Source organism: Elgaria multicarinata, chromosome 8, assembly GCF_023053635.1.
Source record: "Elgaria multicarinata webbii isolate HBS135686 ecotype San Diego chromosome 8, rElgMul1.1.pri, whole genome shotgun sequence".
In the NCBI taxonomy this organism is placed as follows: Eukaryota; Metazoa; Chordata; class Lepidosauria; order Squamata; family Anguidae; genus Elgaria; species Elgaria multicarinata.
Window position 1 is genome coordinate 93,488,278 of NC_086178.1, and position 14,513 is coordinate 93,502,790.

The following is a 14,513-nucleotide window of genomic DNA, read 5'->3' on the forward strand; positions in this document are numbered from 1 at the left end:
ATTATCAATTGGTTAACTGTTTGTTCAAATATCTCTTACTAAGCTTTTCCAGCTTCTTAACAATAACTGTGTTTATACAATAATAACTGTATTTCAGTGACGATACTCTGTGTGTGTCTGTGTATGTGTATATATATATATATATATATATATATATATATATAAAATTAAAATTTAAGAATTGACATATGTTATGTAGAATTGCATACCCCAGCTTTGAAATCCATTTATACACATACATTAGTAGTTGTGTGCCTTATGTACTACCTATTCAATTTTGTCTTTGACAACTACTCCCTTCTCTATTGATTTATATGTAAAAAGAGCACACCCTATCTCCAAGACAACAAAACCCAAACATCGCTGCTGCTTCCTTCAGTGGGAACTGGACTGAGGTTATAAAAGAAAACAGTTTTCTTCTCTTTGCCTCAAACATAAGAACAATTGTTTCTTATGGTTTTATTCATACTTAGACCTCTTTATCAATACACGTGTAGTCATTCCATGGTTCCAACTGTGTTGGAAATAATAATATGGGATTTGTTTTGCTTTTAGAACACATATTCCTTAACGAATTACAAAAACACATCAAAGGAGATGTAATGCTTACCTGAGCCATCAGGAATAGACCTTACAAATGTAGGAAGCATCTTGACACTGGCTGTTGGGTTAAAATCCCTGGAGAGCCCATTCTTCATCTCTTTCCTGAAGCGACCCATAATATCAACTAGAGTTTCATCAGAGAGCCGCATGGCGTACAGGTATTTATCGATCTACGGAGGAGGCAGAGAGAAGTACATAATGTTCAAGACCTTGCATGGTTTTGTCTGAACATAAGTGCAAGTTCCCTTCATTGTTTTTAATTGATGTATAGCTTGCTCCATCCTAAGGGCTTATGGCAGTCCTACTTAGAGTAGACCCACTGAAAAGGATGGAACTTAACTTAAGGCTAACCTTGGATACAATGCAATGTGCTAATTGCAGAACTCCCAATTACATCAACTGAACTCTTTCTTGCCCATTCCCACCCTATCCCTGGACACACAAAGCCAAACTGAATCAAAAGGTCTTATACCACTTCCAAAATCCCCGTACGCTTCGGTCTCGATGGGAGGAAATTCCTGGGTCGAGGAGCAGCAACCCAAAATTGCTCTGTGTCCTTGCTGTCCAGGTGGTGCACAGAGGGCAAGCGTAAAAGGGTATTCCCAGCTGATCTTAAAGGTCATTACGTAACACAAGCATAGAGGCCTTCTCTGGTTCCAAGTCTGTTAGGGCACAGCAGATCACGAACATCACCTTGAATTGGGCCCAGAAAGCAAGAGACAGACAGCCCACACACTGTACCATGCTGCCCAACAGCATTTTGCTGTTGCTGGAACCTTTTATGAACATACAGAGCTGCCTTATATCAAATCAGACCACTGGTCCATCTAGCTTAGTATTGTGTACATCAGATTGGCAGGGCCTCTTCAGGGTTTCAGGCAGGGGTCTTTCACATCACTACGTCACCTGATCCTTTTGAACTGGGGATGCTGGAGAACTGAACTTTGGCTCTTCTGCTTGCAAACTGTGCCCTCTACACCTCTAAGCTAAGGCCCTTCCTCCCCAAGCCTCCAAACAATTACAAAGGCATGAATTTCACTTGAACTAGACTTTACAAGGAAGCATATGGGAAGAAAACTGTTAAATGGCAAGGCACACTTATGGTTTCCCAGATATATTATATATCAAAGGTATCTGTATTCACTTCATTGCTTCTTGACTTTGTCATCCTACCTTTCCTCAAAATTTCCAGACTAGACTGTAGCATTTACTATAATTATTTTATTATTTTTTCTCCACCTTAAATCACAACATAAAGTTCTCCTTCCCCCTTCTCCACACCAAAACCCAGCCAAAAAGAACTGTATCATTGGCGTCACACTCATTTCAAATCTCCATTCCAACTTAGTGTGCAGCCTCTGACTAAGACTAGGACAGAATGAAACCCTTGTGTTCCCTGTGAGAGCTCACCTTCATCTCTGCCTTGCCTGGACTCACCCCACCTCGCCTCCACCAACCAGATAGAAACTGGATCCAACACATCCAAGAGGCTAAATTAAGGTTGCATCAGGGGTGCCAAAGCTTGAATTGGAAACTCTTGGTCTAGTGAGATGTCAAGGAGCTATGGGTCCTCAAGCCTCTGCCCACCTCAAGAGTCATCCTCAGGCAGAGAGCAGAACAGAGGCATGCAACATCATCTCATTTGATTGGCCGGTAGCTTGACACTTCTGGATAGGCCAAGGCTGATCATATATATGGAGCCTGGCCTTCTATGTGGCAGTCCCCAACTTCCACAACTAAGTTTAAACTAGGCTGGAGAACACACTCTCCAGATTAGGTTTCAGTTACGGCAAATATGACTTCCTTGGCCTTGGCAGCATTGCCTGAAGTACCCATATTTATAAGGACACCAGTGCAGTCTGGAAGATGTGGCCCCAGCATCCTCTGTAACACTGCGAGAATTTCAAAAATGTGCCTCTTGGATCGCACCCTCCAGCTGCTTGGGATCACAAAGCATCTTGGACTGCTTCTGTATTGGAGCAATGATATGATGCCCAACTTCAAAGAGCTACACCAGCCTTCCCCAAGCTGGTGCCCTCCAGGTGCATTGGGCTGGATGGGGATGATCAGAGTAATAATCCAACTCATGTGAAGGGCACCAGGTTAGGAAAGACAGAGCCACACTATGTGTTGCTATCATGGGGTAGTATCCAATACTGCCACTGCACTTCCATTAGCTCTGACGCTCCTGCAGTATCAAGTCCTAGTGCAACAGGAACTAGCACTTCCTAAAGCAACCCTGGAAACTAGCGGAAATGCTCATTTCCAGAACAGGGCAGGTCACAGAACTTTCCAGTTGTTTCAAAAACCACTATTTCCCATCATGTTAGTGGTAGGTCCTGCAGTGTTTGATACTACATATGGATTTTAAAACAATAGCTTTATTGGAATTGCTGGGAAGCCATCTGAGAAATTGCTAACCCACTTCTCTCAAAGCAAAATAATATGTCTGGTTATAAAATGCCAAGGGAAGAACAACTGAAAATGCTTAACGATACATAATTAAGAATTTGGAGAGCAAATAAATGAAAATATGATTGTATTAAAGAGGAGACACAGAAAGATACAAAGAAGTATGGTCACAATACTTTCTGGGTAACTGATATCAAAAACCAATTAGCAAAGTGGTCTGGATAATCTAAAGGGAGAATGCAGAGTTAAAGTTCATCACTGAAAATAAGGATTATTTGAAGACGGAAAAGTTGTAAAGCTTAATATTTGGTGGTAACATTTATCTGAAGAGTTGGAATGTAAAACTTTATCGACTGTATTTAGAGTGTTTGCTTATCAGTTAATAGACATTAATTAATGGGCAATAAATATTAGATACAGTCAAACCACTATAAAACCCCGATATATAGATATCTAAAAAGTTCATGCTCTTGGGTTTAAGTAGCAACTATTGATTTAGGTGGGTTTTTTCTCAAAGATACAATTCAAAATCAATATCTTGCTTGAAAGATATACGTTTATGCCTCTTTTTTGTGTGTTTTAGACTCTTAGGAATTTTTTAAAAGTTAAACCTCTGGACCCAAAGGTATGGAATGGTAGATTATTAACAATAAAGTAATACTGCTGTAGAAAGTGTATAAATATCCTCTGATGTTGTGGCCATATTAGCTTCTTTATCATCTACAGACATTTTCCAAGTGGGATTATTAATATTATTTGCAACCATCACCAGAGCTGGCTGGGGCATGCTGGGAGTTTCAGGGCTTTTTTCTGTCTAAATAAAGGTGCATAGAATTGTGCACTTAGTAAAGAAAAAACATGATTCAAGATAGCAGTGCATCACCTATCCATTCCATCCATTTTAAACAGGATTCCTACCCCAAAATGAGAAATATTTCAAAACGTTAAATGTTCTCTCTCCAAAATAAATTGAATTTTATTCTTAAAGGCCTGCATTACATAACCGCAGTGACATCCCCCCAATTCAATATTACATTGCTGCTTTTTTTTTTTTTTTTACTACTCACAGCTCTAAAAAAAACCTAATAGAAGAAAACTGGAATGCTATTTAAAGACGATCACATTAAACCATTTCATACATTTCAAAAGGCCATTCAAACTACACTGATTACAGCTCCCTAATATCACAGAAAATGCTTGGACCACAATAGTGAATTCAATTCAAATCAAATCTTGGCATCCTGTGCCGGACAAGCAGCTTCTATTTCCAAAGTCATCTCACTACATGAACATAGACACCTCCCCTCTGCTGTTCCAGACTCACCTAGACAGTAGGGAGCGTGGGACTTCCGCTTTTAGGATCAGGACACGAGATAGGATTGGTTGTGTCCCTGCCCAACACGAAATGTCCCTTGCACAGGCTTTTCAACTTTGCTATGGTGCTGGGGTGCTGCAGACCTGCTAAAAGGATGCATTTTCCCCTTGAGCTGGCACTGAAAGCTTCATGGCCATCCTTTTATGCTCCTCCATAGGAATACAGGACTTTGTTTCTACCTATTAAAGGTCCACATGATTATCTTTTAAGTCAGGCACAAACTGAAGTGCTGGATGGGCTGTTTCTAAATGAAAACACCAACTGCATGACTAAATCATGACAGCTAGCAATTTCGATTCATGTTATCAAGAATGCACCAAAGCTAGAGGAGGCTTGAATGAAATTTTAAAAATGAAACGGCATACATCTCTTTAGAAACCATTCAGACACACTTATGAAAAAAGCAAAAAGGCTCTGCCACAACTGCTGTTTATTTTTCTCAGAGGATAAAAGCAGTGGCTTTGGCAGGGCGGGAAGAACCCCAGACGGCCAACTGTCCCTGATCCTAGAAGTGTTATATGGGTGCCAAAGAACTGGAAACTGTTTCCATGTTCAGTATCAAAACTTGGCACCCTTCAAATATGAAGTGGTCCTGAACACACTTTGAGGTGTGGGGAGAGGGAACCCAAACCTACTAACAACTTAGTAAAGGGAAATGCAACTAAGAAGTTAGAGGCCAAGCCAATCTGAAAGCACTACCATCAAGTTAAGCATATCATGACTTGACACTAAAGGCATAACAATGCTGGTTCACACGTTACAACAACCTGGAATATGGGTTGAATATGAGTTGTTTGGTATTAATTATTACATTTGTATCACACCTTTTTTTCCTCCTTAAAGAACCCAAGGGAGAATACATGATCCTCCTCCTCTCCATTTTATCCTCACAGCAACAACCCTATGAGGTAGGCTGGGATGAAAGTCTGTGACTGGCCCAAAGTCACCCAGTGAACTTCCATCGCCAAGTGGAGATTAGAACCTGGATCTCCCAACTCCCAGTCCAACACTCTAACTACTAGACCACACTGGCTCTCAGGATGTTGAATCCAGGGTTGTTGTTAGGTGTGAAGCCAGAAGTATGAGTTAATTATGGGTTGTTAATCAGAAACAAACCAGGAAGAGAACCCGTGGTTTGTTCTTGGGTTGTGAAATCCTGGCTGTTTTAACTATGGGTTGTTGTTACATCTGAACCCAAAGCATGGGTTGTTTCAATAGGCTACAGAGGCAGCAGGTAAGAGCGGTCAAAAAAACCTGGCCACTCTACATGCCAGAACTACAGTACCACAAAGGCATTTGGGATACAGGGAAAGAATGGGTGAAGAGGGAAAGGATCAAACAACCCACGAACTGAAAAAATGATCTGCACCTTGCATGATCATTTGGTAAACAAAACAAGGGGAAATTCTGGGTAAGGTAACAAGCCATATTTTGGATTGTCATTACGTGCAAACCAGGTTATTATGACTTATATGCAATATGCAGAAAATATATTGCTTCTTAATTCTGCACAAGTTATGGACCCTCAAAAATGTGCACTAGCCCATCTATCCATTCATGCCTATAACAATCATTTGTGGCACATCTATGGCTGGAAAAGGGGAGCGAGGGGAGAAAGAGAAGAGGAAACTCTTTCCTACTTTGCAAAAACTCCTGTGCCTGGTCATTTAGGGCAATTCCTTCAAATGATCCAGGCAACTCTGTATTTATAAGCCTGTCTTAGATAGCAAATAAAACCAAAGTGCACATGTTTTCTGAATAGGCAGTTTCCTCATTTGAGGCTTAACATCAGATGTAACTAAATGCCATGTGGCTAAAATTACAGAAGACTGCAAGTCTCGTCTCTTTATTTTGTCACAAAAACATCACTGGGCTTGCCCCAGCAACACAGATACACAGACCAGATAAGGCTGTGCCTTGGCACCTTTTACTGGTGAAGAGGTCTGAAAGCCTGAAGGATATCAGCTTACCTACTGTCTGTCTTGTCATGTGATGTTCAGCAGACTGAATGCAGGGAGAAATCAAACGCTAAGGCTAGCTGCATCTGGATGGATACAGCCGAGAAAGCTTAAGCTGTCACCTATCTAGAACGTTTGCATAGCACAGCCACATGGAATTGCTCTTTTAGGGTAGACAACCATAGAGCTGAAAGAGGAGTACCTCAAGTTTGAAATGTTTGCCGAGAAGCAGAACTTTTTGTGCATGTGGAGAACCAGCATTGAGATTTTTATGCTTACAACTGCAGAGCTACACTACTCCTACAGACACCTTCCTAGGAGTAAGCTGCACTGAACACCTTGATCTGAGCGAACACATATAGCATTGCTCTAAACAGCTGTAGTCCTAGAACACTTACTTCGAAGTAAGTCCCACTGAGTAGCTAAACAAAGAATTGGGCTTTATAAGTGTGAGCTGGTCAGTTTCCAGTTTAAAACTCACCTCAGCCACAAACTTGCCAAGTGGCCCCATTTTTCAGTGTTTGCCCCCATATACAATCTGAGGATAATAATACTGGCCTAACCCACAGGCCTGTGGTAAAGATCTCTAAGAAAATGTATGTTAAAACACTTTGAACACTAGAAATGCACAACAGAAATGTTTTGTATTATTCCACCACTTCACATATCACAGCCTGGATGACTGCTGGGTGCAAGACACTTCCACATTTTGTAAACCTGCAAACACCCCGATCGTAAATTGTGATCATGTTGTCTGAACCCAGACACTCTGGATTGTTTGTGGGTTAAACAACACAGAGTTAACCTAACAACAAATCATAGGTTAACTTTGGGTTGTTTAACCCATAAACAACCCAAAGTGTCTGAGCTCGGATGACATGTTCACAACTTACAGAAAACTTTCTGAAAACAACTTGCGGGTTGTTTACAGAAAGCAGAAGCGGTTCACTCTTAGCTCGCATCCCCGCAAATTACGGGTTAAATAACCCACAATCTGCTACCGTGATGTGCAAATCAGGTCATTATTTGTATTGATTTATTTTATTATTAATATGTATACCGCTTAATATAATAAAATTCCTAAATGGTTTACATATAACAATATTAAAATCACAGCTTAAAATACACTATTAAGAACAATTTCAGCAATGAGAACAATAAAAACAATATAAAATCAACAAAATGGGGCAGCAGCATGATTAATAATGTATGAAGTCAAAAGTGAATACAATGCTGTTCAATGCCAAGGTGATTTTAAATCTAGGCCCAGCTTCAGCTGACTAGCCCAAGTCAACTGGAGTCATTTTCTAATGTGTCACCTGGTTTCTGCTGTGGTCTGGGTTGTCAATAATCACCTGTGAGAGCTTAGAGGAACAGGATGAGCCTGCATCACAGGGGGGTGGGGATTACATGGCCTTTGGGAATCTTCCAGTTCTGCAATTTTGTTATTAACTCATTGGCAGACATTTCGTCAACATGCCCAGTAACATTCTCCCCCAGCATTCTACTGACAAATAATCTGAAAATGGTAAGTGTCCCTTTTAATAGATCCAGACCACTTACAAATCAAACAGGTATTTTGAGGTTGGGGGGGGGGAAGTGGTTTTGCAAGAAACAAAAAAGTACAACAGCCCTCCTCAACCTGGTGCGCTCCAATTGTGCTGGATTACAACAGCGATGCTGGCTGGGGGTGATGTGAAATGTAGTCCAAATCATCTGGAGAATACCAAGTCAGAAATGCTGGGATACAACCTCCAGATATCGCCGTATTTCAGGGGTCCCCAACCTTTTGGAGTTGATGGGCACTTTTAGTATTTTGATATTCACAAAATGGGTGCCCTGGTGGGAGTAGCAAGTCACAAAGCAGTCATTTCACAGCCTCTGGGCCCACATCAGGCCTCTGGCTTCTAAAATTAAGGTAGAGGGTGGCTGTAAGCCAAGTGTTTCACTTTGCAACTGTCCAAGGCAACCCAGTGACTTCCATGACTAAATGGAATTTCAAATCTTATGGTTAAATGTAGCATTGCCTTTCTTTAATGTCACTGTTATGTTTTGTGGCAATACATTCATGTCTAGGATTTTAAAGGTGTAAATACGAAAAGGTTTTTTTTCTATAAATGTCCAGACACAATCCTCCTTACAAATATTAGCTACATCAAGATCAGTGCATATTAAATAAATTCAAAGTCGCAAGATCGCCTGGTCCGTACTTATTCCAATAGTCAATAAACAGCATCCAGATTTTTTAAAAAAGTCAGTACACAGTTGAAACTACCATTCTATAACAGTTTATAAAGTGTTATCTTATCTTGTAACTTCTTATTCTTCAGCATGAAAATCCAGTTGTTCTTCCCTCATTGTTCAGTTGATGGTAGGTGAGTTGTTTGCCGGGCTTTTGATTATACAATCCTTGCTGCTGTTAACATATCTTCACAACAAAACCTCTGGAGATCCAATGTTTAATATCTCCCAATAAAATGGTAACTGGAGTTAACTGGAACTTATATCCTGTATATTCTGTATCCATATTGTGTAATATCTTTATCAAACCAAGTCAAAGATGACCAAAAAAAAATGTGTCAGCTTTTGAGATCTCCAGATCTCTTCATCAGGCAAGATGTTACAAAAAGCAGTGGCAGCAGGAGGGAATAGGAGAAAGAAAAGGGGCTGACTGGATATTGTAGTCAGGTTGTCTGCATAGTCTCAAGATGGTATGAAGGAGGCAGGTCTGTAAACAATCAAACTGTGCTCTGCCTGGTAATGAGATGGTTTCAGGGTTCAGAACCCGTTGTAGACATTTGTTGACCCTCCATTTTTGAAAATATACAAATCTATGGTGCAACCACACTTAGAATACTGTGTGCAGTTCTGCTTACCACAGATATATATATATTATATATGTAGAGCTGGAAAAACTGCAGAAAAGAGCAATTAAAATTATCAAAGGGCTGGAGCATATTCCCTACAAAGGGAAGGTTACAACATCAGCTGGGATTGTTTAGCTTGGGGGGAAAAGGAGGGTAAAGGGAGACCTGCTAGAGGTATACAAAATTATGTATGGTGTGGAGGATATGGATAGGGAGACATTTTTCTCCCTCTCTCAAAATACTAGAACCCGGGCTCATTCCATAAAGCTGATTGGTGGGAGATTCAGGACAGATAAAAACAAGTACTTCTTCATCCAGTGCACAATATGTGGTGATGGCCACCAATTGGGATGGCTTTAAAAGGGGGTTGAATAAATTCCTGGAGTAGAAGGTTATCAATGGCTACTAGTCCTGATGGCTATGTGCTACCTCCAGTATCAGAGGCATATGCACCAATTGCTGGGGAACATGGGCGGGAGGGTGCTGTTGCACTGTGTCCTGCTTGTAGGTTCCTAGTCAACAGCCTGTTGGCCACTGTGTGAACAGAGTGCTGGCCTAGACGTTCTGATGTTCTTAAAATCCAGTGTAAACTCAAAACTGTCTTCATCCTGGGCAAACCAGAAGAGATCTGGAGATCTCAAAAGCTTGCACATTTTTACTGACATTTGAGCTACACTAAATGGATTTTGGTTAGTGTGTTGGGTGTTTTTTCCCCAACCAACTCAAACTTTGCTGTTGTTTTTTCATATCCTGCAATTTCGCTTATACCATGAATAAGTAATATGTGTTAACAAGGCCAACGATCGCACCAGTGCCAACATCCAGATTAAACGCAAAATATGCCCAGCAGGGTTCATTTTACCTTAGTGAATCACAAGGCCATTCTAGATGAAGCACCCAATTTTATCCTAGATTTACATCAAGACAGTACTAGATAATTTAAGAATGGAGGAATAAAGCCAGGTCTTCAGAATTAAAAAACAACCAACTGTACTCATTTGGTCCATACAATATCAACCATTTTACTTTAGTCCTAGATCTTGTAAGAGTTCCTAAACCTCATAAATATTTAGAAGTTTTGGGTCTAAAACAAAAATACATGCTTTTAAGGTATCAGATAACATTTTTTTGAAGTTAGCATTTACTTATAGGGGGAGACACCATGCCAACCCTCTTCCCCCAGAACATAACAATAGGCCTCAGTTCTTGTGCCTTAGGTAAACACAAAACTCAATGCCCCAAAAACTGTTTCCTGGAATCTTCTGAAGCAGGCAGTGTCGCCTTTCCATCTTAGCTGGGTTCTCTGCATGGATGTACCCTGAGAAAGATCCCATGCTGGTACACCCCAGTTGTGCTACTGTCCCTCAACTGGCTTACTTATGACATCATGATTCATGTCTTGCTTTTACACACACCCTTTCCTATTTTTCTGTGTTTTTGTAAAGTAGGTGAATGTGAATGACTATCCATAAGTTTCTGAGTATAAGACAAAATATAAAAGGATAAAGTGAATGGCAAACTCTCCCTCTTATCAAGAATCCTGGAGCATTAAGGGAATGTCTTAGTATCAACCAAGATAAGCAAGTGGCCCTAAAGCTACCTTTAGTCTATCAACTGGACTTCCTTCTCTCTCTCTCTCTCTCTCTCTTTCTCTCTCTCTCTCTCACACACACACACATCACAAAGAGAACAACATATGAGCATCACAATGGTGTAGTCAGGACTAATCATGTGGGTCTTCCCCATCTGATCTTATTCTCCTTTCCAGCAGGGTGGCAAAAGATCATCAGGATCCCATACAAGCAGACCCAGCAATTCCTTAGGAAAGCATTTCTCATATTTTAAGAATCATGGCATTACCATCGCCATTTTTTCTACTCCTTAAATGAAGGCAAGTTAATGATTTTAAAATGTGGTTTACATTTGTATGACATGCCCACTTTACATTCTGCTTTCAAGAAAAAAAACTCATCACAATACAATGTACATTTTTATTTTTTAATGGCACCTATCAGCCTTTTCTTCTTAAAGTGCTAGTTATTAGCAAATATATTCATTCTCTTGCAAAAAAAAATCCAAAATAACTTAGATTTTTGTTCTCAAAATAAATCAAGCAAATCAATCATGCAGATTTGCTTTTGCTTGCTAATTTTGCATGGTTTTGTACCGATGTTTGCTGTTTTGTAGGCATGTTTAGACAGGGGGAAAAAGCCCAGCTATGGCTTGGTGGGGAGTGCTGGGAGTTGCATTATGCTTTTTCTGTCTAAACATACATAGGATTGAACACTTAGATAGTTTATCAGATTTTATGTGAGAACAGGAGCAGAAGCATAAATGAGATGATGCAGAGGTCAGTGGACAGGGAACAGGAAGAGTGATCACGAACAGGATATAAATTCAGAGCACACAGTAGCTCCATATATTGGCTATAAGATATTTTTACTGCTTTTTTGCAAACTGCCTGCATATTTTCAAGCACACCATCATCACCATCAGAGCTACATATCTGCATTTTAAAAAATCTTAAGAATCTAAACACCATGCCAAATATCAGATTCCATTGAAAATCTCACTTGCCATAAAATTTAAGGAAGATAAACACATGTAAATGGTAAGTAATTAAATTTGTTTTGGGTTCACAATGTTGTTTAATTCTTTTTTGCAAGCAACAATATAATCATCATGGCAAATCTCCCTAAACAGATATCTATCATAGGAAAGAAACCTACCAAGGCTTCTTTAAGTAAATGATAAAGTATCCATTATTATTATAACAGATTACACCCAACTTGATTAACACTGTAATCTTATACGTATTTACCTGGAAGTAAATCCAATTGAACTCAATGGGAATTAATTCTCACTAGACATGTATAGGATTGTATTATAATTTTAGAGGATTGCCTTGACATGCCAATTACATCTCTTTGTTAAATAATCTGTAAGATATTTGTGAAATACAGGGCCACAAACATCTTAACAGTAGGGGAAGACATATCTGCCTTGCTTTTCCTAATAAAATACGGTTTCTGCAAAACCTGCTGATTATCCTACATCATGGGTGCATAATCTCTTTCAACCTGAAAGCCAAATTCCATTTCAGAGAAGCCTTCAGGAGTAGCATTTCAGTGATGAAGGCAAAAGGGGGTAGACCAAAGCCCCCCCCCCAAAAGGGGGGATACCAGCATGTTTCAGCTTAAAGCTTTTACTGCCAGTAATTAAACCTTGGGAGAAGCATTCCAACCTTTAAGAATGGAGGAAAACTGCACAAAAGATTGGGGGAAAGGGAGTGAAGCATTCTGGGAAACCCCAGAAGGTTGCACTGGGACCCCAGGCAGGCCAGATTGGGGCCCTGGGCCTGAGGTTTTGCATCCCTTGTCTACAGTGCTGAGAAAATTAACATGTTGTAATCTTGGCCCACTGTCTAGAGAGAGGCCTAAACCGATACACTTTAACATTCCTAGAAACAAGGTGTTTCTCCCAAATTTTAGGTAGTGTATCTTTAAAAGACCCCCTAGGCAATGTGGGGCCAGAGTAAATATAATAAATACTACATAAGAAATCTAATTTTATCCCATTTTTATACAAATCAAAGGAATTCACTTCTGGCGTCCAATTAACAGGCCCAGCCTTGTTCCACTTCCACTGCCTCACTACCTCATTGATATTAGCAACCCCAGAAGAGTTAGCCTACAGCTAAACCCAATTCTGGAGGGAGTTTGGTGACAAAATTCCATACACCTTGTTCTGTAGCTTGTGCCACGACATATAGTCCTCAAGGTGCCCCCAAATTCCCAAATTTGGAGGATTATTATTACTACCTGTAAGAAGTGCACCTGATTTTTAATCGGTCTTAAACACACAAAGAGGAACAGACCGAACAATTTAATTTGCATGCACAACTAAGTAGGCCTTGAATCCTCAAGTTCATAAAGACATACTGACAATTCCCACAGTCGCTGACTAGACGATCAGCTGTTTATAGTAACAACCTTTGATAGCCAGTTTTACCGGGGAGCGGGTGGTGGGAAGGGGAAGGAAACCATGACGGTGGCGTTACTCATCGCCGCTATGACATCTACATCCTCTTTCAAGGACACTGCAGCGTGTTAACACCGCTTGCAACGGGTCAGGATCTTATTTCTTTTTCTTAAGGGTTTTACGATCAAGGCACAAGAAGCATCAATACTACCCTTTTTAATATCCTGAGCCCTGGGAAATACTAAAAAAAATATATTATGCAATATAAACATTGTTCAAAAACCACTGCATCAAAGCTGAGGATATCGAGTAGTGATACGGACAGGTTCTTAGTAAGAAGCTGATCGGTTTATGCCTTACCTTTTTGACCTGATCATCCTTTAATTCTGTGAAGTAATAGGCCAGAAGCTGGGCAGCTATCATCCTGTCTGGTTAAATAAGATGCCGAAGCAAGAGAGGGAAACGACGCTTAATCTTTGCGAGAAGGACGCCAAACGCTCCGTTTACCTCCTTCCCTTTTTCTCCTGCAAGTAAAAGATCCTAAAAAGCCTTGCTTCGGCCCCACAAGGTGGAGAAGGAGAAGGGAAAAGAAGGATGCAGGCTTTGCTCTTTCTCTCCTCCTTTCCCTCCACGCGATCGTGACCGAGTATAAAACCTGCCCCCTTCCTGCGTTGCGATTGGCTGTTCAAGGAGAGCGCGGCCGCGTCGGGGGAAGAAGCGCTCTCCCCGCCGCCGGCTGATGGACAAGCCTCGGCCGCCTTCTCTGTGCAGGAAGGGGAGGAGGTCCCTGGGGCAACCCCAGAAAGTCATGCCTCCGTGCACGTTCCTCACGTCCCCTGGTGAGCCCCCGCGTGTCAAGGGGGGCCCTGCCGGGAGCTTCCTGCAGGAAGAGATCCAGACAGCAGGTCGCCTTTGGCCGTTTGCATTTGCTCCCCGTCGACCAAGTGAAAATTCCTGCACTGGAAAACGCTGCTCCTCCTCACGCATCGAAGGAAAGATGCGTGAGAAGCACCAAAGCGAACACGCCTTTTTTTTTAAAAAAAAGAGCTGCACGTTTTGAAAACTGCGTGCAAAAGCTGATCTACCCCTCCGCTTGCCTTTCCCCCGGTTGCAAATATTTGATCATGAGCCCGCTAACAAGGTCCCTGCTGGTGTGTTTTGCTTTTTACAATTATTGGAAGGAAAACGAGCACTAGAATTGGAAGGAAAACGAGCACTTCCTCGGCTTATCCTCCAATCTGCTGAGCAATGTGGGCGCGGCCCAAGTCTCCGTCATGTGACCCGCCGACGAGCCCTCCGATGATGCAGCAGCCTCTC

General features: G+C 41.1%; 1 protein-coding gene across 1 annotated transcript in view; it reads right to left on the bottom strand.

The window, feature by feature from the left end:
- LOC134403015 (hexokinase-1) overlaps nt 1–13,797 on the bottom strand; it is a 51,281-nt gene extending 37,484 nt beyond the window's left edge. Inside the window, exons 1-2 of the mRNA XM_063133028.1 lie at nt 13,557–13,797; nt 611–773 (exon numbers count right to left, since the gene is read on the bottom strand). Of these exons, the coding sequence (XP_062989098.1) occupies nt 611–773; nt 13,557–13,619 (226 nt within the window). The 5' untranslated portion in view covers nt 13,620–13,797. The remainder of the gene's footprint in view (nt 1–610; nt 774–13,556) is intronic.
- Nucleotides 13,798–14,513: the final 716 nt, after the last annotated feature.